The sequence below is a fragment of the Passer montanus genome, unplaced genomic scaffold (assembly GCF_014805655.1).
Source record: "Passer montanus isolate IOZ18808 unplaced genomic scaffold, ASM1480565v1 scaffold14, whole genome shotgun sequence".
NCBI lineage: Eukaryota > Metazoa > Chordata > Aves > Passeriformes > Passeridae > Passer > Passer montanus.
In genome coordinates this window covers 12692162-12719065 of record NW_024360941.1, presented here as the reverse complement: position 1 = coordinate 12719065, position 26904 = coordinate 12692162, and the positions used below count along the sequence as shown (strand labels likewise).

Below are 26904 nucleotides of genomic sequence, written 5' to 3'. Positions count from 1 at the left end.
TCCCGCTACAAATCAAAACATAGTACAGGATTCACTAGCAGATGAGGAGTGAAAACAAAAAAGTACCAAATACACCAGCTGGTTTAACTCAAAACAGATAATCATGGAAGAGGAGAGAAGGTAAGAAACTGAAGTACTACTTGGTGATAAGTTCTGACCTTGAACACACACAGTGTACTCTGCCAGGATGAACTATATAGTGGCAATATTTTGAAGGCATATACTGAACTAATCTCAAAATGTTAGGACATACCAGAGTATATACACCACTCAGAAAGAATTACAGGATTTTTTATTTCAACTTCAAAATACACAAAAGTATTTGAGCTACCAAGACTGATACACTATTGACCTAAACACCTGCCTTATTTCCTTAAATGTGCCTCTCTTCCTCCACATTCCTAATGAAAGCTGTGCCCCCACCAGCTGACTGACTCCCTGCAAGCTCTTTGTGATACAGATACCCTTTCTGATGGTTTACTTTCAAAGAGTCACTACTATGTGTTTCATTCTGATCAGGATGTGAATTATACTTTAATAACAAAGAATATCCTGGAAATATTCTTGACAAGAACACAGTTACAAAAACCTCTGATGAACACTACTATCTACTAGCAAGCCACAAGTAAAGGACAACTACCTTTAAAAAGCTAAGATTTGTACAAAGGAAAAAAGACATCATCACCTAATACCGCATTTCTCTTCTACAGTATGAGAAATATGTATGACATCAGTCCAGATTTTTCAAGGCATTAGGACTGGCGCATGCCATGGTCTCAAGTGACTATCTAAAAAATGCAGCTGAAGGGCTGGAAGGACTTTTTAATGCAATACACTATTACATTACAAATAAGACAAGATGTGAAACAACACCTTGAGAGGGAAATCTCCTTATTAATATTTCTGTTTACATGAATCAGAATCATGTACAAATTCAAAGCACTGCATTGCATAGCTGAATCAAACGCCAGCAATATAAACAGCATGATATCAAGTGAGCAACGAGGTTGCTTTAAGAAACTAGGACGCTGCATCCTGAAGCTTACTGATTGTCAGGCTGAGGGGGGACTCTAAAGCAGCAGATAAAGTTGATGCATTTGTTGTAAACTTTCCAGCATTCAAGCTTTATTTGTCCGAGTTTGATACTCCCCTCTGTGGGTGGAGAAGCCGAGGGACTGGCTGACGTCACCCAAAGAGCAGGGATAAAGTGCAGTGCCCACAGCTTTGGAATGAGTAAAACTTCTTAGGAGGTATAAAAAGGTCGGCTGCCCTGTCTGGCAGGTGCTCTGCTGACAGCAGCCCTCCTCCTACAGCTCAACTCTTCACACGGACCCAAGGAAAAAAGAACAGTAACAAGGAAAATCTGTCCACAATGCCACAAAATGTTGTTCTCCAAGGACCGTCACCCTGGGGATTCAGGCTCTCAGGAGGAATAGATTTTAACCAGCCCTTAATCATAACCAGGGTATGTACTCTTTCCATTTCCTTTCTATTTATTCCATCTACTAGTTGCTGTAGATTTTTGTCTTTTAATTTTCTGGAGTTCAGAGATGCAGACAAAGCTGTGAGTAGATAACAAAGTAGCTGCTAGTTCTGAGGAAAGCCAGCTGAACACTAGGAGTTTTTACAAGTTTTGTGTGACATGTTTCTGTGATTGGTCTAAGAGACTATAACTGCACTTCTCCTTCGGTCTCAAAATTAAATTCAAGTGCCTTGGCAGCAGAAAAACTCTGGCATGATTTCCTAGGCTTTCAAAATTACATTCAAACTTACTAAAAGAAAGACCACGCTTTTATACTTTCCACAGCTAGCTTCTCTGATCACTGGGGGAGAAAACTGCTTGGCAGCAGCTCCTCATGCCTGGGAGTTTGTGCTTTACAGATTAATCTGATTCTTATTTAACTAAACCAAGTTCTGTTTATTGCCAGCAAAGGCAATAATAACTGTTTTTACATATCTAAAAGTTTTCACTTTCATGAATGTTAAAAGCATGAGTTATTAGAAAGTTATCCAGTCCTGCACATGAAAGAGGGTAGGTTATTTGGTGGGTTTTGCCATATTTAGAAACTAAAAGTTTACCTTGCCCTTCCTCCTCCAATAAATGGCAAGAATTTGAGCCTTTATTCTTTTTCATGGGTTTTGAGATAGCTGCAATATAAGAAACCAGTGGCTCAATCAATGTAGCACACAACACACTGTCAGAGGCCCTGCACCTACAGATGTGGATCTTCTCAAAAACAGGATACATATTTTGAGAATTTCTATATTTTAAAAATTGTGTTCAATGCACAGCAGGCTAGAATTCATTCTCCTTATATTTCTGCTGATTTTCAGGACCTTAGACACACCAAACACGTGTTTCATGAGCCTACAAATTGCTATGGGTTTTTTTGTTTTGTTTTTCCTTTTTTTTTTTTAAAGCCCTACACTATGACTCACTATATACACTTTGCCTGGTATTGAGTAAAAGTCAAAAGCCTTGAAGGATGTATACCACTAGTGATGTCTTGCAGTAAATATGCTTCCAAACAAGAACCAATAGAAAGCTTAAGGGCCATCTTTTCACATATTAACTAGTATAAATCAACTTAGTGATTCATTCCAGATTTATAAAAGCATTTAAAAATTATGTATTTTAAATAAAAGTAAATGAAAATGCTATTATTTGACTCAATGAAGTTACATAACAACTGCTCATAGAATATAGCAAAGCCTTTAGAGAAATAGGAGACAGAAACATTGAATTAAAAAAAATCTCTGGATGTTTTGGGGCCTTCATTGCCTTTTATGGGCCTCTAAAAGAAAAATAGTTTCCATTATCTCTAATGAAAAATATTTTAGCGGTGTCTGGTTTGTATTTTCTTTGTGTTTAGATTAAGTGCAATGAAGTTTAAAACTGCAATAACAAAGGATGTTACTATAAATATAACTTTCTAAAGAATAAATTACTTTGCAGTTGACTCATACCTACCAAATGCCTCACAAGACATAAGCCATTGCAGAAATGCTCAAAATCATGTTTCAAGCAGTACAATGAAATATATATAAATACATATATATAGGGGGAAAAGGTTACATTTGCTTAGCTCAGGTTTAAGGATATTAACAGTAAATTTGTTTAAAGTTAGTATTTTTGTTGCCACTGCCTACATTTAGAAGAGTCCCTCATTAAATATTCATGCAATACCCCTTAAGAAATAGGAGCATTTCAAAAGATTCTCCAGTCTTGCCTCTTGGGTTCTAGGTGTTCCTTTTGTAAAAGTTCTCATAAGCAGCCCATTCACACTAGGTTTAACTGTCCTGACAAGAAAAACTAAACAACAAATAGAAATTATTTTAAAATATTTTCAGAATAAAATAATTGGACAGGTTAAGATTGGTTGGCTATGTCCTTGTTCAGCAAGAGACAGCTTTTATCAGGACTTGTCAAGAGAGACAGACGACATAAGAGATCATTATCCATCTGTCTAAAGAACAGATGTCACTTCAAAAGCTCATGCGAAAATTGTTCTGTTGTTTTGACTGTTTCAAGCAAATGCAAAAACTAGAGACCATGATCACTGGGAGAGAGGAAGAACAGGAGGGGAGTAATAATCAACATATTCAAATTCTATTATGGTCAGAAACAATAAATTAACTACAAAGACTGAAAACATTAAAATATTTGGAACTTTGCATAGATGCAAAGAAATTGCATTAATGAAACTGATTACAGGAACAATTGAAACTTGTGCAGTTTGGAGAGAATGGTAAAATATTATCAACTCTAGATTTAAGTTCTATTTTATTTTTATATACCTTTACCAATCACAATGCAAGTATTCATACTAACTCAATTTTATGTTTAGGCACTCTGTCTGCAGACATTCATAGCTCTCTTCAAAAAACACAGAGCCTGAAATATTTATGATGGTGTAAGGTCATAAGCTTTACAAGTCTATTATCAGATGCAGAGAGATTTTCTTCAGAGTTTCTTTGGAGACATTTGACCCTCATGTGGTTAAATAGTCTGTGACATCTGAATGACCAACATCTATTTTTGTATTTATCCAAATCCAAGATGCCCAGGATACAGGAGTAACAGGCATACCATGCAGACATGGCCTGAGGAGCAAGGAAAAAATTTTCTCAAAGCAACACTAGAATCTACCTCATGAAGCCAGGGTGAGCAAGCAACAAACACTACCGTCACAACACAATTCTAAGTGTTCAAAATACACAGTTAATGTGTAACTAGTAAGAAACAGCACCACAATGTCGATATCATACCCATGATATCTTGCACTGCACAGCATGGTCCCTTCCTATAAAATGTAGTCTGCAGGGCAGGTGCCTGCTCTGCAGCTTAGCAGGCCAGGGCATGTAGAGCTCAGCACCCCCATCAAGGTGTTAAGGCCCAAGAGACATCTCAGGAGCTTAGCAACAATCAATTCAGCCAAGGAATAGGAAATACAGACTCCTGTGTCTTTCCTTTCCTTGCTCCCACCAAATGATGGCAACCCCATTCAAACATCTATGTGGTATCACTGCAGCTGCTGACAACTTATAAAACCCAAGGGATTTAGGAGCAACACAGAGCAGGGCATGTTCTGCTAGCAGCACAGCTGCAGGGGAATGTACTGTGCTAGGCAGACACACTACTTTATAAGGCAGGATCACTGTCTCAGGGCTTTGCTGCAGTATGTCACAGGTACAAGAGATGATTTGTTGTGACGTGTAAAACACACATGCTGCAGAGCAACCTCCATAAGGGTTATACAAGCAAACTTACTTTTGAGAGGGAACCAAGAACAGCTGGTTTGCCCAGTTAGGTATTAAAGCATCAACAGTCACACTGGAACACGAGGAATTTTGCTGCAGTTTGTCATTGCAGAGATATTCACAACATGTTAAGCTAAATCAGGAGCAATTCCACGTTGAAGGAAGAAGGATCATACCTCTAACCCCTGTCTTATTATAGTGGTAAAAGTGGTTTCACTGCTGATCATTTACACTTACAGCTGTTGAAGTTTGAGAAGTAGACAATTTTAGAGATTTCAGACTTAGAATTTATAAACAACTTCCTCGATTCATATTGAAACAGATTATTCAGGCACTCAAACACTTTGTTAAACTCACAATACACTAGTCCATTCTTCTGAAGGGCAAGGGTGTAATAGTCTAAAGCTGGCCACAAGCATCCCTTTGGAAAGTTTGCCTGACTTGATAATAACACATGCATTGTAGTTTGCTACAGTGATATCAAAATAAGTTTACACATGGCAGTGCAGAAAAAGAGCTCACAAAACAATCTCTTTGATCATTCAGACTCACCTAATGGAGATGGAAAGAGGAGGGAACAACACCCCTTCACTGATTTTTGCCATTATTTCAATACTAATACAGTGCAACTCATAGTAAAATAAATTTCTATTTGGCTTTTATGTTGACAGTAGTGTCCCCTTCAGAGACAAGTCTGCCAGCTCCACCAAAGCTGAGGTTCAGAACATGCTGGAAGTACACTGGGCAGCTTACTCTCTTCCTTTGCTGGAAAACTGTGAAACACCACAGCTGAATAATGTCTCCACAGCATGTTTTGCAGTCAAGACAACACATGCTTTCACTACAGCATAAAATAGTGAGAAAAATTCTCTGCAATAGATTTTTCATTCAATATATGTCACAGATAAAAGAACTGCATTCAGAAATAAAGACTATATTGACTTTTATTTTTTGTCTTCACACTGGGATTCATGTGAAATAAAGACTATATTGACTTTTTTTTTTTTTGCCTTCACACTGGGATTCGTGTACTTACAAATAGGCAACTAATGTTCCTTTGCATGACCCAACTTGTGCCTTCTGCTGTTAGAGAGCTGAATTTTACAAGTTTATGTGCTACATGCATGAATTTCATGTTGCTGTCTAGGTAATCAAGACTTGCCCAAAAGGGCAATACACACATAAGGACAGAAATCCCACTCAGTGACCTAAGATCTCTTGTGTATGTGGTATGTATGTAAGTGTTGTGGTGGCAGGAGAAGTCACCTCTTGCAAACAGAGGCCTGTCATTCTAAAAGAAGCTTCAGTAACATCTAAGGTCATGGCCTCTCTACAGTAGTTCTTTTAAAGCAAAATTATGTTGGATTTCAATTAGTTTCACAACCATAAGAAGTTTGTCAACTGGACAAAAAAATAATTAAAAAGCAAGCATAGAAAGATAACCTTAGGGCTATTTCTGTGAATGTCACAGATGGTGATACATGTACATAAGATATGAATTGCACCACACAGACCATCATGAAGGATCAGGGCCACTGTTACTTAAATGCCAGGGGATTTAAACCTAAGCACTTTAAGGAGTTCAGCAACACAGTTTCTTACCAGTTCTTTTCTACTGATTGCTGTTGTTAAGGGGAAAACATAACTTTTTTCCAAGCAAATTATATTTATAATGGTAGTGGAAAAATAATATTTAAAGATGAGTTACAGTAATTACAGAAATCAGAGTAGAAACTAATGCAGAAAGGTGAAGATAATTTCTTTCTAATTTAGATTATGATGAATAAAACATTCATATGGTTTTCTGACAATAGAACTACAGAGCCTTTGGCAAAATACTTCCTCCATCCAACAGGAAATAGGGGAATGTGATGAAGTTTATTTTCTCTATTAATTTCTGGGTATGCATGGTGATTAAGCAGTTACATTTTGATCTTTTCAGATTACACCCGGAAGCAAGGCTTCAGCTGCCAACCTGTGCCCTGGTGATGTTATTATAGCTATTGATGGTCTAGGCACAGAGAACATGACACATAATGATGCCCAGGAGAGAATTAAAGCAGCTACACATCAGCTTTGTTTGAAAATAGAGAGGTACGTGTACACATCTGCCTATTTCTGAAAGAAGATACTACTCAATCAACAGTACAATTGATGGTGTAACTATTTAAAATAATGTGAAGAAGTTTCCAAAATCCTTAAAATTACAAGCAACTAGACCTACCTCTTAAACTCCAGATCAAGCAAGACTCCCCAAAACTCATTTTTGTAGGCAGAAAAAGAACAGCTTCCCTCAGGTAATTCACACTGTAATTCTGCTGACTGCACAAGTCCTCTGTTTACTGTCAGTAAGCAAACAGTTCTTCATATTTTGGAGAAATAATAAAATCCTCATCTAGTGTTAGTTGTTCAGTGACCTCTCTGCTCTAACACTCCCTCAGTCACAGGTGCTTATCTCTGTCTCCTTCTCCCAACCACACATAAAGCTGCCACTGCATCATCCCAGTTAGAGAAAACAACATCATGTCACACTTTCATAAGGGGTGACAAAGGATTGAGTTTACAGCCAATCAATCTCTTTGGTCACAACATATTAAGCCTAAAAATTATTCTCAAAGCAATGTTTAAAACAAAATTGAGAAACATTGTCTTACCTGAACTGCAGTACTTTTGTGTTCACTTCTCTCTCCTAGAGCTCAGAAGAGAAACAACCTGCAGCTTCACATCTCCAGCTGAGTTTGCTCAGCCTGTAATCAGAATCACTTGGCACACTCTTTCAGCTGTCTCCAAAATTAAGACAGTGATGATTAACCTGAGGGTCTCAAGGAGGCAAACTCTTTATTGTAGCTGACTACAATATTTCTTTTGAAATAAAATAGTGTTTGTTTTTTTTTAAAGAGTGTTGTTGAATTACTAGAGCACACACCATAGTTAAATATTCCTTCTGTTAATTCAATGTTCTCCTATAGATTGATATGCCATTTAACAACCATCTTGGGAAGTCAGTTTCAAAATGTGATAAATGTATATATAATAAGCAGCACCAGATTAATATTGAACATTATTACTATGCTACTTTAAAATTAGCTGCCACATTTCACTTTGTCAAAAAAAAACAACGGAACTGTAACTGATATTTTTGTGTTTGTTACTTCTGCCTACATGACTGAAAGAATCACCTATGCAACTTCAATTTCCCCTTGCAAATACTTTGCATACTTAGATTGCACTTCAACACTGAAAAGCAGGCTTGACATGAAAACTATAGTCTTTAAAAACAAAATTGGTGTTTAGAATTATTACTAATATATTCATATAAAATATTCTGGGGACCCAACATTAATTCTAGCAACCATTAAAAAAACAAAAAAACTAAAACTAAAACCGAGCTAACTTGGTTGGCTCAGGTCAGAAAGTCACTAATCTTCCTTTCCTTTTGCATTTGGTAACTATTAACAACCTATTTCCCAATGTTAATAGCATACAAAATTTTTTTAGAAGTAAATACATTTTATGTATATCAGTTACATATCATTGGCATATTTTTATGTCAAAACACTACAAGAGTATAGAAAAAGCCTGCAGATTAACAAGGTGCATTGTATTTTTATGGGGACATACACAACTCTATAGGAATTCAAATTATTTAAATTTGGCCTCTCTTACTTTCTTTCTAGGGCAGGAACTAAGCTATGGTCGCCACAAGTTGCAGAAGACGGCAGAGCACATCCCTTCAAGATAAATTTGGAAGCTGAACCTCAGGTATGAACTCTGAAAAGTTACCCAACCATTTTCATTTGCCTTTTTAAACTCAAAAAAATCTCTCTTGTGGTTATTAAAATTCTTTAACTGGAACTTCATCCGTAATTAGCCAGTTTAAGCTCATATGAACCATCATGATTATGACATCCAAGAATACCATTTTATCTGACTCAATGTTTTTGATTTTTCAGCTGTAACCAAAACAAAATATTAAAAAGCTACAACAAATTCTCATTTTCCTTTAAGAGTCTACATATCACCATAGTTTTATTATGGAAATAAAATATGTCCTCTTATTCTGATACAGTTCAAGTTGCTTTGACTCCTTTAGAGATTCTTTGTCATTTGAGGAAGTTCTTCATTCAATAAATATAAAGTACCTAAGTGATTAAGTCATCAGATCACAAAATTCATTTTGATGTAGTCAGTTAAACAGAGAGATCTTTAAATGATGGATCTCTTTACCTCCAGACATTTTTATACTATGCCACAAAACTGAAGTTTACATATTCACACAAGACCCATGTACAGGTCAATAAGCAAATCACTCACCACTTCTGACTAGGAAAGTCTTGATTGTTGTATATGACTAAAGCAAATCCAATCAATTGACAGCCATCTCTCTTTTCAAACTCAAAAAAAGAAAAAGTTACTATGAGTCAAAGCCTTCATATTGCTAATAGCAAATTAGCTAGCTACTGCTTACAACTTATCCTTTATTTCTTTGTCATTCCTCTTTAACCTACATAATCATTTGCTGTTATCTCAAGAGCAGGGAGGGAAGAATATTCTGCTGATCCTGGAAGGCCAGGTTCAAAGCAAATATGTCAAAGTATTTATTCTGTGATATCCTAGGAAGAAAAAATATAAGTCTAGATTCCATTCCAATAAACCCTGTGCAATAGACTTCCACCAATTCTGTTTTCACAGAGATGCTCCCAAACATGAATACAACATTTCAGTGTTTTCTCTCTCTTCTTTCTGATCTAAAACTTTAATTAAGTGATACAGCAAACTCTATCAGAAATAATATAGCCTCTTCAGCAGCAGAAATACTATAGTGAAGAAACAAAACTATTTTAAATGCATATTCTTGTGGAAGAGCTAGGATACACATTAGATGACTAGTAATGGAACAAATTCACTAAAAAAGCTATAGAGAAAACCATGCAGGCATGCATGACACAAGAGCAATCCCTCTGCATGAAAGCTGCATTCCTAAAAAGGACAGTTCCTTAAAAATAGATCACAAGATTTCACTAAGTGCTATTTGGCAGACTCTTGAAAAGCAGCCTCCATTGGGCAATCAGAAAAACTGTTTCTCCTAGATTAAATAGCCAGCATTTTCATTTAGAATATCTCTTTTTCATTCCTAGGAAATTCAGGAGTACTGAGTATATTTCATAAATAGTAGGCATCCAAAAAGTAGCAATGCTTGCAAGCAAATATACTAAATCATTCCTGGAATGTTTTACGCTTTAGATTAAATTCTTCCATCTGAGTATCCATCACTCCCTGTGAAATAAAAATACATATAACCTATTCTTCTACAATTGCTGGAATTTAAAATTAAATTTTACAGCATATTTAGTCACAACACAAGACACAGGAGCATGCATACCAGTATAGAAAACAGCAAAAGTTTCTTGAATCTCAGATGACAAATTTTTGCACACTTGCAACCTGTGCTGTCCAAGTCTTATAAGAGTTTGCTGAATTCTAACAATAAATACAGGCACTGAAGCCAAGATGAATGGAGAAAAAAGCAAAAGCAGTAATGTATTACTTTAAACATAGAACTCTTTTATCCAAAAGTATTGCATGCATTTACTGGTGCGCAGAAATGGAAAGCCACTGACTTCTATTTATATAATAACCAAAATTACTGAATGAAAAGGTCATAGATCTTATAAATGTATCCATTTTTTCACTCTCATCAAATAGACATTTTAAAATTCACTAAGAAAGTTAATAGAAGTCAGTTATTTAAAATACATCATGAGCCAACTAAATAACAATAACAAATGATGACTTAAACAATCTTCTTAATAAGTATCTAATTCAAGTTGGTAAGCTAATAAAAGATACTTACAAATGAATGGAAACCGTATTTTAAATTGTTCAGCAATGTGGCCAAATATTTGGCCAAAGAATGCTTACTTTAGCTTCAATTAATGAAAATAATTCTACAGATTCATGGAGATAAACAATTAAATACTGTGCCCGTGTACAGCTATGGAACATGGAACCTTCACACTGTAGCAAATTTCCAAATTAGCTGAGAATCTCCCAAAGGCCACCTGGAGACTGATACAGGCAATTGTCAGAGCACAGTGAGAGCTCTCACTATTTTTAAATCTGAGAAGAGGAAACTGAGGCAACAATACTAATTCACAGCTGTAAGTGGCTGACTGAGAGTCATTGTCAAAAGCTACACATTCCCATATAAAAAACAGCCACCCTGATTTTGACAGTCTGGACAATCTATAGTGTGATGGATAAATAATAAGAAATAGCAGACCTGAAGAATTACTAGTGCAATCACATTGTATTCTGAATAAAGGCAATTTATAACATAACATCCTCAACAAATATAAGTAGAAAGAGAAAACAAAACCATTACATGGCAAATTTTATAATAAAATTATTTTTAAAATGCTTTCTGCTATATTGTCAATGTAAAAAAATATGATGACTCACAAATGTTTTCTGTTATGATCCCTTTAACCTCATTGAAAACAATTTTGTATTCATTGCCACAATTTCTTGAATTGTTTTATTTGAACTTTTCTTTCTTACTTCTATCTTTGCCTTTGAACATTTTGTTCAGTCAGACTAGTCTTTGGCCGTGAAGGAGATTATACATTCCTGGGAGATATATTATGCACATAGATAAGTATAAAAATCTAAGAAAAACACAATCCATTGTTCTAAGAAGTTTATAGTCTATTACCATTTATAATTAACTTTTGAAACAATATAGTTGTGCTGGGCTAGTTTTGAGGATTAGATAAGTATAAAAATCTAAGAAAAACACAATCCATTGTTCTAAGAAGTAAGTTTATAGTCTATTACCATTTATGATCAACTTTTGAAACAATATAATTGTGCTGGGCTAGTTTTGAGGACCTACCTCTCTTTATAACAGCACTCAAAGATAAAGGTCTTAGTCACAAGATACCTCCAAAATGGACAGACACATTTGTGTTCTGTCACAGCAATTACCCCAAGGAATGCCATCATATCGGCTGTGAGGGATGCATTTCTACAGGCTTTTGGTGCTACATTATTTCTATTCCTGATACCTGTATCAATGCAAAAATGTATCTAGCCCCACAAAAAAAATCAGTCAGTTGGGAAAAATAATTAATAAATTAAATACTGTAATTCTCCAGTATTCCTATTTTGAAATTTCAACAACATCCAGTTCTCATTTAGCTTTTGAACTAAAAGAGGACTTTTCACAGATTCAATTATATAAAATAAACACAAGAGCTGGACTATTTTTGTTGCTGTATGTTCTGTTACTGACATTTTATATTAATAGATAGGTTATAAAGAAAGCAGGATTTAAGTCTCACTAACTGCAAGTTGTTTCACAACTGTTACATTGTAAACATGCTGTTATGGTACCACATCTTCTGTTCATTTCTCTGTAAGAAATGAAATATGGGGATGAAATTACAATGTTCACAGTTGGTTCTGTTTGTTTTGCATCATACATGGATTTGAATCAATTTTAAATACTTAGACATTAATATCTTTCATTAAGTAGCCATGATCCTAAACTATTAGATTATTTCCATTTACTAATACATTTTGTTAACTGCAATTTTGTTCTATCAGACAGAAAGAAGGAATTGCAAGTAAAACCTTTGTGCTCATTTATCTGATTATTGCTTTCAGTAGCCTCTTAAAGTGCAATGCTGCTAAACATTTTCATTTAATAAAACTGCTTTTTACTGTTTGCATTTTCTGGTTGCATATTCTATATATCCATGACTTTTGTTTAGTCTGATCCTAAATATATTTTGCAAACTGTTGCATAACAATTGTACTCAATACCAAACCCAAACTGGAGAACTGGAAAAAAATACAATGAAAATTGAAGTATTAATGACCTGTGCTATCTTAACATTGCAAGTTGGAGTTTCTAAGGAAAATATCAATTCAGGTTGTAAAAACCTCTTTGTGAGAAACAAAAGCTTTTTATTCCATATGGATGGAAGTTCAAATGCTCTCACAGAAATGTTTCCAAAGAGTGCCACATGCCATGAGGACAAGGTGATGGACTTTAGCAGTTCATGTTCTTCACTCACTATGGAAAAAGGGGAAAAACCCTCAGCAGATGACAACATTATTTTTTTTCAAAGTCCCTATTTCTGAGTCTTAGGAGTGGACCTGAGCTGGAAGAGCCTCAAAGGACACTGCAATAATTACGCAGAATAAAAATAAGTGAATTTTCATGCAGTCAGAAGTCTTTATCATTCCTGGCCAACCACTAGGAAAGGACATTTTAAGATATCTGATAAACCATCAGAGATTTTATTTCCAGGCCTCATCCTTTTGAATTCCACAAACTGAGGAAATTATCATGGTAAATTACAAAAAAAGTATACAAGCAGAACACAGGCACACAGGCAGAATTATTTCAGATTTACCCATTTCTGGGTTTTACTTATTTATGATGATTTCACATTAAATTGTAGAGCAGTGCTATTTTTGATACACAGATATGCATTAAAAACTGAATACATTCAGAAGTATGTCCTCAATCAGATGTATGTTCAAGAAATTAAGATAAGCATACATTAAATGTTTTAAAAGAATAATGTAAACCTTGTCAAATCTAGTGACCAATATGAAAGGTCACTCTAATATTCATCCCTCCCATTTCTTCTAAGCCTTCTGCTTTCCTTGAGGTGACAAATTAATGTGTATGGCTCAAGTAATATATACAAAATTCATGGAAAAATATAATATGCTTGCACCTGTTAAAAAATAGCAGAGTTGCAAAAGTAAAAATGCAGTTATTAACAATACTGCTGTTGTCAGATTTACTCATTGCTAGCTTTGGTGTGCATTGTAGCTCTGTGTGTTTTGTCTGCCTATCATGTACAGGAATTCAAGCCTATTGGTACAGCTCACAACAGAAGGGCCCAGCCTTTTGTTGCAGCAGCAAATATTGATGACAAAAGACAGGTAGTGAGCTCCTCCTATAACTCTCCAATTGGGCTCTATTCATCTGGCAATATTCAAGATGCGCTTCATGGACAACTGAGGGGTCTCATTCCTAACTCGGCGCAAAAGTGAGTATTGGTATTTACTTATGATACATCGTCATTTGTGGTACATCATCATCTGTTCTGGTTTCAATTTAAAAGTCCAGCTCTTGCTGTTTTTTTTCTGAGACTCAGGATACTCATTGTCCAAAAAAAAGGGTGATCAAGGAAGCATTTCTTTTCCAACACCAAGAACTATCCATTCAGCTTTCTAGTAGCAATGCTGCAGGTAGCTAAATTTGCCCTCTGCTTTGGGCTGCAACATGACCCTCCAACCTTCTCTCCTGTAAGTGCACTTTACTTTGCATGCTTCTGAACACTACAGTGATTGTATTTTGAGCACCAGGAATGAACAAACTAAACATGGTTACTTCACGGTTAAAATTTTTAAACATTGTTGGCTACTTTTAAACTAGAAAGCATTATGACTGAATGAGCATTTGTAGGCCAAAGAAAGCTATTTTATCTCTTTTTTCTTTACAGGATATCAACTACTTTGAACACAAGCATAATATTCGGCCCAAACCCTTCATAATCTCAGGCCGAAGCAGGTTATAAACTTTGACTGCTGTGCTACATTTGATGCATGGTATTATTTTTTTAATGGACAGATACTCACCATTGACATTAATTAAGCATTCTGATGCATTTGAAATTAGTGTTAGACAGTAGACAACCTAATGCTGAAATCGAAAGCAAACAAACAAGAATAATTAAATGGTTGTCTTTCAGAGCTCAGGCTTGAAATTCAAATTTCTCTTTCCAAAAGAAAGTAGATCTACACTCCCATCTCAGTTATACTGATTAGAGTCTGAAGTAACTGAAGCTGTGATTCAGTTTACAGCACAGCACCAGATATTGTACACTTACAGATCTTTGGCACTGTGAACTTCATCTGACCAAATGTAGTCTAATTTGTTAACATGCTAAATAAAAGATAGATACATAGTACATATATATTACTAATTACATATAAGTAAAAGATAGCCTACATATAAATAAAAGATAGCTAAAGATAGACAGTTATAAGCATTCAGAGATTTCAAACTTGCATTTCAGCAGACCTCTTTCCAGAGGGCAATCTACTGCTGAAGTAAAAGTAGGAAAACTGATGCCACAGATTTGTAAAGTTCCAATGCAGAAAATATTATATATTTATATCCATCATTTTAGTGTAACAAACCTCCATCTTAACTGGTGATGAAATTCCTCACTACGGTTTTCCTTATTACAGAGGGGAAAAAAACAATACAAACTCTGTGGCTAAAAAATTCAAGGAAGCTCAAAAGGGCCTGAGGGATGAAATATTTTGTCATGTGATCCTTTATCCTTTCTAGCAGTAGCAGTTTGTGGGACCACCAGGTACCACACAAAGCTGGCTTTGGGACCGATAGGTACCATTTTACAAGTGCCTAGATTTATGAAGAGTCAAATGAGTATAATCTCACAACTCAGAAACGAAAATGATGTAGTATTTTCCATGAAAATGTTGAAGTAAATGACCATTTACCAGAATATAAGATGAAGAATATAAACTGCAAAAACTACCCCACCAGCAATGCAACAAGTTTAAGAATTTCAGCTGGGCAAGGTCTGTCCAGAATTCTAGCGCTGGGAAAGCCTGCACTTGCAAACTGCAGAACCTCTGACACAGGGTGTTGCATCTACAAAACCTTGTGTCACAGTTTTTCTACTACTTTTTCATCTGTTGGACTTAATCCACTGCTAAACACAGCAAAAAACAAACTACCACCTGACCTCTAAATATCCCTTTAGGATAGACAGCAGAGTCTTTGACTAAAAGAAGACATGACTGTGGACTGTGTGTTTGAACTAATGGATTGGACATTGGACAGAATTGTGGACTTTGGTGAAACTAACTGGAAATTGTCTTCAATACATAACTATATGCTATTTATTTTTTACCTATAATTTATTCTGTTTTAATATTATTCTGGCTTCACATAGCGAGAGTGAGAGTTGTGCTTTTTCTAGTCTTTTCCTGCTACATTCCATTTACTAACACTATTAGCACTGACAAAACTTATTCTACTGCAGGATCTAATGGTGGTATTGTTTCTTCTAAAAGGAAATACTGCAAATATGTATGTTGCCCTGTGTGAATTTTTTGGCTGGCTCATGCTTGGTGATGATGCATACCTATATTTGCGTTAAGGCTTGCCTAACATTTCAGGAATGCTTTTGTTTGATGTGTCTTTGATGAAAAAAAAATGTAAATTTCCCTTTAAAACTTTGAGAAAGTGGTCCTACACAAATTCTGCTTTGAATCAAAGGGAGAATTTTGGGTTTCCTACTCCATCCGAGAGTAGCTACTGGGCAGAGTTCTGAACTATCAAACTGGGAAACAGAGCATTGTCCCAGGTTTACACAGCTTGGAAAGAACCACACACAACCCCAACTTCAGGCTGGAGGACAGAGATGGAGCATTTATTGTCCTACAGCTCAGAATATCACAAAAATGGTAACCAATGACTGTAGAAAGTTCTGCTTATGTGCAGTTACACAATAACAGTAAAGAAATACCCCATAACAAAGAAAGCCTCTGAGGTACTGTGCAGACAAGACTGAAGTGTTCAAAATAGTGATACTGAAAAAGACTTCAGGTCTAATATTCACATTCTTTTGCTAATCTTTTCCAGGTATGTTGAATTGGTGTACAGTTACTTCAGTCATGTCAAGCAACACTAATATTTTTTAAAAGTATACCTCTTATTTTTATATATAAATTATATGTAAAGTCTACTTCAAAAGCCATAAGATTAATTCTCTGAATTAACCCATTGTTCTTGTGAAGGACTACTTTACATTCTACTGGAAACATTGTAATTTAGAAAAGCAAAAGTAAGGTTGGATGTTTTAGTAACTTTTCTTCTTTGCAATGACGATCAAATACTTTTTTTTAAAAAAATTGTTAAACTACTTTTACAAGATTCATAAATATCTTACTCTGGAATTTAAGTAAATCCAGGAAATTTCACATTCATTATTTTACACTTCTTCATAGTAATTTTTCAGCAGTGTAGTGAGATAATTGTGAGGTACAGAACTGGAATGATGTGTCTAGGATTCTTCCAGCGCTGCAGGTGTTTATTCTGTCTCTGACATGAACAACTTACTACCCTTTTTATAGCTTATAAGAATTACTCACTTAGAACAAAGAATTTTAGGGAGACTTAATTATTCCTCAATAAAACCTTGTATTAAAAATGTAAAATAATGTTTTACACTGAATTATTTCACCTATCAAAGGATTTTTACTACCTTTAAAGAAAATGCATGCCCGGATTTTAAGGACTGCTTTATAGCCGGCCTTGATAACTTTTATAGGAAAACTATCATCAATGACAGCATGTACTTTTGCTTTTCTCTGCTTTCTGTAGTTTTGCTTTTTGGAGCTTGTTCCATTTATGCCTTTCAGCACTGTTAACATCACCGTACCCCTGTCCTTTTGTCTTCACTCTCTGTAATCCCCTGCACACTGCACCCTTTCCTGCACTCTGGCCATGAACACAGTGGATGCAGCACTCCTTCGGGGCTGGACTGTGGCAGTGGGCGCAGCACCCCCTCTTCCATTAGCACGGTCAGCTCCATCTGCCCCACCGAGCTGAAGGCAGTGTCTAAGATGGCCCCTAATGTCCCCCTGGAAATGGAGCTTCCCGGTGTCAAGATTGTTCACGCCCAGTTTAACACACCTATGCAGTTGTACTCAGATGACAATATCATGGAAACACTGCAAGGCCAAGTGTCTACAGCTCTGGGGGAAACACCTGTCATAAGGTAATTAGAGTGGCATCTATAATATTTATGATTACACAAATTTAAAATATACCAAAAAATAGTATCACACTGTTTCTACAAAAAAAAGAGGAAAAGGGTTAGAGAGAAACCAAGTAATTTAAAACCATTCAATATTCACTAAAATATTAATCATTTCTAGGTTTTAACCCAAAATATTAAAGGAGTCCTTCAGAACATACAAATAAATATTTCATAGGTAATAATCTTAGAATTGTAGCTAATAAATAAAAAACTATGATACTACCTGGACTATTACATAACTGACCACTCCAAGATTCCAATTATCTCCAAAATTTAAAAATTTTAAATAAAATATTATATTTATCTAATAATTATTTCATAAATTCCTCTTACTAGTAATTCACTAAATCATAATAAATAAAATTTATATCCACTGTTGAAATTCAGGTTATGAAGATTAGGAAATATTATAGATGGTTATAGATACTTAACTCCCATTCTAGACAACTCATTCAGTACAACTAGCACTTGTACAATATGAGGCAGAATTTACTGTAGGCCCACAAATCCATGTCTGACTTATGAATTTATTCAGTGCACAACTAAAGTCAGGTAGGAAACTTATGTATATGGATAAAAATTATGATTATACAATGAAAAGTTTTAAAGCACTATTCTTTTTTTTAGGAGACAATTCACCATTTAGGTAGCTTTATCTTTACCTTTGCATAATAGTAACCTATTTTCCTGTTTTACAACAGTACTTAAGTTAATAATTCATAATATATATGGCATAAACTAAAGCTAAGTACTAATATTTTAAATAAGCAATAATCATTGGCACCAATGAGCCTTCTTCAGCACCTTGCAGAATTTGACTGGTGCTAACAAAAAAAATATGTTTATATAAAAGTATTTAGGTTCATCCTATCTAATGAAAACTGTAGTTCATGGAGTCTTTTCAGAGTGAAGTTACTCTATTGTTTGAATATTTATGCTCAATCAGAACAATCAGAGAACAATAAAAGAAAAATTTGCTGCTTGATTATTTTGAAATAATGGATTAAGCCCAAAGTAATCAGATTTCACACTGCCTGTGACATTGCCTACTCTCTCTATGCAGGTGTGAAATGTCTCTTGCTGTGGGATGGTTTTCACTATGAATGTATCAAGAAATGTAAAATGACACATTTGTGTCTTGGTTTTTTTGCCTTCTGTATGTAATTGCACTATCACTTGCCTTATATTTATAAATATTTTAGTAAAGAGGAGAGAAATCAGGGGTTTAATTAAACATTGCCAAGAATTGTAAAAACTACACTACTTATATTCATTAAAAGCTTCTGACAAGAGAAACTGGTAGTTTTTTCACCAGCTTAAGATGGCTCAAAGAAATCTACTGATTGATGAAGATCAAAAAATTCACATGAGCAACAGGGGTCACTGTCCAGCTGCTGCTGCTCTTACTGGGCCATTTAGCAGCTTGGATGCTACCCTGGGAAAAAAACCAAACCATTTAAAGAAAAACTCAGTCTAATTCTTTGTGGACAGTAGGAAGCCAGGTGCAACAGGAAATTTAAACTGGACATTTGTGTGTGTAGCTGTAAGCTAATAGAATGCATCAAATTAAATTTGGATGTTTCTGATTACCCCCAGTAAGTGTATGAAATTTACAAATGCTACATATTCAGTCTAATTCCTGTCATTGCATATAGTCCTCTACTCTTCCTCTTGACTACTTAGGATGCCATTTATCATGAACAATTTAAAATATTCAGCAAAGTTTAAAATGCCATGAAATATTCTTAGTAAAATCTTTGTCTCACAAGTCATTTGAGATTCAGCCATTAACTCCTGTTTGGACAATAAATTACTTTATATTTTTATCATAACATAGCCACTGCAAAAGAAAGCCTTGTCTTATTTTTATTAAATTAAGAAATAGAACATCCATTTTTCAGTATTCACCTTACAGTGTTTCCTATTTTGCGATACTTATTTCACTCCTTTCGTAATCTCCATATGTTTAATAAATAACAATTCTCTTAGCCAAATAATCCCTATATTACCTAGTGATCAAGCTGACTTAGAAGTCATGTTCTCCCAAAAGATGTGGCTGGTTAGGTTTTGGCCAACCTTGTGTAAAGGCATGAGCTGTGATTTTAACAACATTCTTGAGGGCAGCTGCTGCAAAAAGGGAACTTCTGGATACCATAGCAGAGAGCACCTGGTAATGCAGCAGGTGATTACTGGAATGAAACTACTTTGAGACTAAATTGCCTTTTCTCAAATGCCAGTAGAGCCAAAACAGTAATTATGGAAATACATTAATGAGTTTCTAGATTTATTTTTGTAACAGTTGCACTGATTTAAGTTTTTTCAGCACTTTTCAGGTCAAAAGGAGGCTATATAAAGCAATGTTACCTGGAAGAAAGTTTCTCAATAGTCATAGGAACATGTCTTTATGTTTGTTTCCTGAATCATACTCTGCCTGGTAGAGACATTGCTTTAGAGTTGCGTTTGATAAACTGTTTTTATCTGCTCTTCCTTCTTTGACACAGTGACCCATCTCCCAACTCAATGTCTCAGTCTGACGTGTACAAGATGCTGCATGCCAACCAGGAGGAGCCCAGTCAGCCGCGCCAGTCTGGCTCCTTTAAGGTGCTCCAGAATTTAGTCTCCGAGGAAGGTGGTTAATAACAACATATTCTACCTGTTCAAATCATTTTGAAATGTTTGTGGGAGGGGGGAATCCATGAAGAAAATAAGAAAGATTAGAGATACAACAATTCCTGAAAGCTCAAATAATTCCAGACTTTATAGCTACCACATCAGTCTCCTGCCATTTCCCCTCCTTGCTAGCACAGCAAGCAGTCTCCTCTGTAATACAATGCAGTGCTGATCACATTTTCTAGAATCTCCTCTCAGATTTTAAGATCTCTAATATCCAAAGTTGACTTTAACTGAATAAAGTTTTATCTGTAAGAATTTCTGGGACGAGCTGCTTATACTTATGACACCAAGAAAGAAAACACCCTCTTCCACATCCAGGGAAAAAGGAATTTAAACCAACTCCTGAAATCCCCTTAAAACCTATTTCCTCTTTATTATAAATCAAACTGAAGAAGACAATATAATTTATAGTCATATTTCCTTCAAATGAAGAAGTTTAGAAAATAAAATTATTAAAGGCTGCAAGTTTATGATATTTACAGTAAGCATAAAGAGAAAAATACAACCAAAATTAACCTAAAAGGTAATATTTTAAATTTTAATGTTTATATATCAATATTTACTAGAGAAGGAATAAAGGCATCCAATTGTCTACATATGTATCATTGTGGGATTTTACTTAGCATTTTCTTGTATTTCGCTATTATTTTGTATTCATATCATGTTACTAATCTTGCCAAGTTGTTGTACGGTTAGTTATATAAATAAGAAGCTTTCTGACAATAGGTCTTGATTATGTCATGTTTCTGTGTTAAAGTCCAATCCTCCTCCCTCTCTGCTATATCCAAGACCTACTCAGAGAATTAGGTGATGTCCATGAGGCAGAGAGCACTGCATATGAAATCTCTTTTGGACTTGCTTTTGGCTACAGCTTACACAATATTTGTCCTGATTCCAAAGAGGTGGAATCTAGCCTACTTAACTTTTCTAGTGAGACTGCATTGTTTGTTCATGTAAGTGAAAGCTTGTAAATACATCCAGAAGTGTATGTACAGTAGAGAAAATATAGAAAAGTGCAGAAAGTACTTAGCTGCAGCAGATGCTTTTATATTAGCCTGTACATAACAGGGTTGTTTTGTTTCTTAGATGGGCGCCCTGTGGGAACAAGAAGTGTGAAAGCACCAGTAACAAAGACACCTACTGCCATGCCTGGTGTCCAGAAAGTGCCACTGTGTGACAAATGTGGGAGTGGGATCCTGTAAGTTATTTCTTTTTAGTTTTAGAAATCCCCAGCTTAAGCACACGTCATCTTCAAACACCACTGCAAACTACGGAAGTGTGTTCCCATAATGCTGCTAGAGAACAGAGATACAAAAATATATTGTTCTAAATGTCAAATTATAACCTGTACCTTCAACAATTTTAATACAGATTATATAAGTTTTGACAAACTACCACTGAGGTTTTAATTGAGATTTCTCAGGACCTTTTGCAAGTCAACCATTAATTATATAATGAAACCAGCAATTATCCATGCTGTGCTGTGTCAGGCTGTGAACTCTCAAAAATTTCTTGTTAATGCAAAGCATCCTTCTCCCAACCCAGTGGGAGTATCCAACAAGCTCTGTAGACCTGTTTTAAAACTATCAGATTTCTACCTGATTAACATCACTAACTTCAGCAAAGAACACATATAATGATGAACTGAGAAAACACAAACATGAATAAAAAGCAATCTAGTTTTGAAAGTCTTTTTGTCACCCTTTTGATAGGTTAGGCTGTGCTTTCTGTCTTGGAACCAAACCTATATATTTGTTCAAACTCTTCATTTTCCAGTGCTTGTGAACTATGTGATCAACTCTACAGGATTTTATATCGCCTACACAAACTCAGCATCCAACCTTAAATTATATAGTAGCTTCTAAAACCACAAGATGAACCTTTTAAAGCCTTAAAATAAATACCTAGAACATACACTGTATCATAGAATCTGAATGGTTTGAGTTGGGAGGGAATTAAAGATCATCTAGTTCCAACCCCCCTACCATGGGCAAGGATACCTTGGGTATCCTTGCCCATGGTAGGGGGGTTGGAACTAGATGCAGTCTGGGTTGCTGCAGTTTCTTTTCTCATTTTAAATTTATATTCATTGATTGGGGCTTTTTCTTTACCTTGTTTCCATACAGAGGGACAGTGGTGAAGGCACGTGATAAATACCGGCATCCAGAATGCTTCGTGTGCTCTGACTGCGATCTCAACCTGAAACAAAAAGGTTACTTCTTTGTGGAGGGCCAGCTGTACTGTGAAGCTCACGCCCGCGCCCGCATGAGGCCCCCAGAGGGATACGAAACAGTCACGGTTTACCCAAAATGCTAGTCCTAGGGTAACACACAAACGTATGCATGCACACAAAAAGCCTTTACCAGCTTAGAACTGCAGTACGAGTGTCAGGATTTCTGCCTAAATCCAAAGTAGCAGCCTTTAAACCTTTCCCTGTGGGATTCTGAGAGAGGCAGAAGTCCTTGTTAGCCAGCAATAGTATATTATACCAGCAAAATTCTGCTAAAATATTGGTTTTGAAACTGTCAATATAACTCAAGGAAGTATAAACTAAACCAGCTCTCCTGGAATACAAAAAGTGAAACAGCTGAGGTATTACATGAATGCTACAGCATTATGTACACATATATATATTATATACATAAGTGCTGAAAGCAAGACATTATTTTTAACATAAATTAAGTATTTGTGCAAACACTAAAGCCATGGAAGTCTTACAGGCTGGGCCGCTATAAATGTAGAAACTTGACAGATTAGAAAAGCAGCAATTTTACATGTTTAGTACAATACAAGCAGTTGTTCGTGTCTGCTATTATTCAACTATCATTAATGTATGCCCCAAACATGTTTTGCTTACTTTGCTCTGAATTTGGGGTTATAGTACCTTAGTTTTCTGATGCAGCAACTGTGATAAAAAATAAATGTCAAGTCACACAATAAAATGGTTAATATAATAAAGACTGGTTAGTATGAAACAAAGCAAAAGTTCTATGTTGTCTTAATGATTTTCAAATTATATCCACTTTCACATCACTTTGCAGAAAATTGTTCTAAGGCATGCACATACATAAATTGGTTTTTTTGGAAAAAGAACCTCACACTCTAATAGGAATTGTGAATTCATTGTGAATTGAGAATGAAAACAAATTTTAAAACTTTTCTGCAGAAAATTATACTGGATTTTTGTATGTCCATCTTTCAATTTCCATACTAGAAACAAAATCTATGATGGGAAAATATCATCAAAATAGCTTTACTGCTGGTAAAGTAAAGCTTGAACAACTTTAAAATAAATGTTAATTAAAATATGCAAAGGCAAGATCTTTTAGTAAAAAGCCTGGGGAAGTCCTAAGGAATAAAAAGCCAAAAAACTGAAGGAATGTCAGTTTCTAATCAATTTCTGAAACTTGTCAAGGACTACATTGTTTTCTGGTAGGTGCCAGCCACATAAACACACATAACAGTTAAACCATACTTAGAACTTTTAGAAAACATCAAACCAAGTCATAAATTCTTTATTGGGGTATTTTTAACCTGCTCTAAATTAGAAAAATCTACAAAATTTTACATCAAGTCCACAAGACTAGCAAAAAATTAACAACCCAGAGACAAACAATCTTATGTACTTTTCCCATTCTATAATGTAAGAAGCCTATAATACAAGTAGAATAGGGAATCAAAACTAATTATACATACTTCAAATTTATTTTAAAATTTCACAATTCCCAAAGATTTAAATACAATGTCCACACATTCAAAGACTTTTCAAAATGTCTTAAACTATTTTTTCAGAACTCTGAAGTTTTAAAAATGTGTGTGTCACTGCATTTATTACTTACATTTCCATATCAAATGCAGAGATTAAAAAAAAAAAAAAAGTGTTGCACCCTTTTCAAGGTTAGTTCCTGAATTATTTTTGGGCACAAAATACAATTCTGCTCCTCAGGTATCCTGGAGGAAATGAGTAGTATAAATATTATTCCATTGATAAAGCTCATAAATCTGAAAATTCTTTTGAAAATAAGACTGTGCATAATGTCTATTTTTACAAACTTAAAATGTCATTGGTGTTTTCAAATGTTTGTTTAATTTTTATGTCTTTGTGGAGTAACTAAAAGTAAAAATAAATCTACTACATATGATACATATTCTGTGTTTCTTTTTCTCTGGTATGGAAAATGAGGAAGTGTGAGCATCAAGTGACCTGACAACAACAGCAGTTTGGATTTCAGTCTGAGAGAGCAGTGTGCTTTGGATTGATCAGATCCCTGGCAAGAATGAAAGACAATTTTTATATTAGGCATTTGAGAACATATCCAGGGCTTTCTAAAACAGAATGAGATCATGTGCTTTCCAAACTAAAGACTCAAAACTCCTCTTATAAGGTTAAAACCTTATATGAAACTGCAATACTCCAAATGAGGAAGCCAAGAATTACTTCTGAAAATATACAGATTAATATGTTTATTAATCTATCTAGTTGATTATATGTTACTTTTGAATCAATTTTCCAAGACAAATGCTTTTGGTCTTTTAAGTAATGCAGTTCTGCCAAAAATTTGAAATCTTAGAAAGTATTCTAAAGTAGTTAAAAGAAATTGAATAGCTTCCTTCATTTTTTCAACTACCTTTTATCACCTAAAAAATTAGACTCGTACTTCTGTTCAGATCAGAAGTGGGCTATTGAATATGAGCCCTCCACTGTTCCCACTGACTGCATTTTGGTTCACATCACACAACTTCAGAGTGCACAAAGTGGTTTCTTTCAGGATGAAATTCAACCAGAAGTTGTGCTTTGGGAGCACTGCTAATGCAAACCAACCACTAAAGGGAACTCAATCCATAGAATCCAACTGGAGCTGAATAGACCATGCCTGAAACATGTGTTAAGGCAGATGCCTCAATATCAACTGATCTGCTCCTACTGCATCTCACTGCCTTTTAAAACATGGCTAGTTTTAAGAATTGATTGCAAGTTTAATCGGGGAAAGGATTCTTAACAGAAATTAAATTACTGACTGCTCATCCAGTCTCCGAAATGGACTTGATTTCAGATGTTTCAAATCTCAGAGATGTTTAATCAAGATTTCTGCTTCAAATTTCTATAAACCGTATCAAAGAGCATAACTCTGCAGCTGGGTAGAAATCTGACTTGCTTGTAAAAGACATGTACTTGATTTAAGTTCCATTTAAGGGTCTTTTTCACAAGGACAAGACCATTATCTTCCTAGTGGGTTCATACATTTATAAATGAAATGATGGGAAATAAAGCATGTTTGCTGGCATGTATCCAGAAAATTTTCACTCTGAGGGCAGGCATACTCTGCAGATTTATGCATTTCTGTTTCTCTATTTTGCTCCTGTCATCCAAGCAAGCTATTCAGACAGCTTCTTTGAAACTGTTAACAAGAAATCTCCACAAGCAGATTATGCTTATCTTTTTCTAAGTGCACAAAGTTTTGAAATAAAATGGAAGTCTTCATTTTATGGTCAGTGCCATCAACTAAAATCTTTGCCTCTACAGCATATGTTGAATAAAAAATGTTATCTACACAATGAATTCACAAAGGATTTTATTTCTATATATGGTAAAGCACGTTTGTTTTGGCATTCTCAGTGAGTGTTTGTAGTTACATGCACTCTACCTAATCCTCCCTCTCTGCACATCAGAGCAAGATCCAAAGACCAGTAAAGCTTTTAGGAGACTCTTGAAAGATTGTATATTATATTACTTTGAAAAAAAAATGCTCTCTTTGGCACACAAGAGGACAGCTGTCCAAAGTAAACCTTTAAGGAAATACTGGTTTATACAGGGCAGACAAAATTACAGCTGTGTCATAGTGACAAATCACAAAACACAGAAGCTGTAGAATAGTTAAGGATTATTACTTTTATTCAGAAAACAAAATATTCCCTAAATACCAACAGGATTCTGAGAGGAAAAATCTCTTGCGAGGTTTTTACAATTTTTCTTTTCTTTTACTGTTCAAAAACAGATTTATATAGATGACTCATTCTCTATATAATTATTTTTAAAAAATAGTATATTCTTGATTTGAGAAGTTGTTAATTATCCTGTAAAAACAGGAGTTTATAAAAAGTTAAATATTAATTAGACCATATATCCAAAGAAATATGACTGGAATAATATGTTCAATGGCAATTAAAAAAAAAAAAAAAAGGAGACAAACAATAAAATAATACATGCAGCCAATTGTCTCTACACATTTAGGCCAGAACCAAGTTTCTGTATTACAACAAAGAGCAATGTTCTGATTTTATGCAAAACCTGTAGGGTGTCAGTAGCAACACTTTATGCTCCTGGCACAAAGCACAGAAATATCCATTTGCAATGAGAAAGGAATCTGAGTTTCCCAGCACCAGCTTTGCAGGGTAATTATGAGGTGCTCACAGGCTGTGCACAGGAAGCACAGGAATAGATAGTTTTCTGTGAGGAAGAGTAAATCCTAAAGAGAATCTATGATTGAACAAATGACAATCACTCTTTCACTCTACTTACAGACAAAATATCCTTTTCATATATTGACTATTCCATTTGTGTAGAAGTCATTCAATACATTATTAA

The 26904-nt window shown here is 35.1% G+C and overlaps 1 protein-coding gene across 3 annotated transcripts; it reads left to right on the top strand.

Annotated features, from left to right (window-relative positions):
• The first annotated feature begins 1070 nt into the window (after nucleotides 1–1070).
• On the top strand, nucleotides 1071–24462 carry PDLIM3 (PDZ and LIM domain 3). 3 transcript variants are annotated; one of them, XM_039700261.1, is made up of 8 exons: nucleotides 1084–1465; nucleotides 6704–6855; nucleotides 8439–8523; nucleotides 14289–14356; nucleotides 17340–17603; nucleotides 20147–20274; nucleotides 21405–21516; nucleotides 22445–24462. In XM_039700261.1, exons 1-8 carry the CDS (start codon nucleotides 1373–1375, stop codon nucleotides 22632–22634), a joined length of 1092 nt encoding a protein of 363 aa, XP_039556195.1. In that variant the 5' UTR covers nucleotides 1084–1372; the 3' UTR covers nucleotides 22635–24462. The 3 variants fall into 3 exon arrangements, with proteins under 3 accessions (XP_039556196.1, XP_039556197.1, XP_039556195.1); XM_039700262.1 differs by lacking the exons at nucleotides 14289–14356; nucleotides 17340–17603 and adding an exon at nucleotides 13645–13832 and having other exon boundaries at nucleotides 1071–1465; XM_039700263.1 differs by lacking the exon at nucleotides 17340–17603 and having other exon boundaries at nucleotides 1079–1465.
• Nucleotides 24463–26904: the final 2442 nt, after the last annotated feature.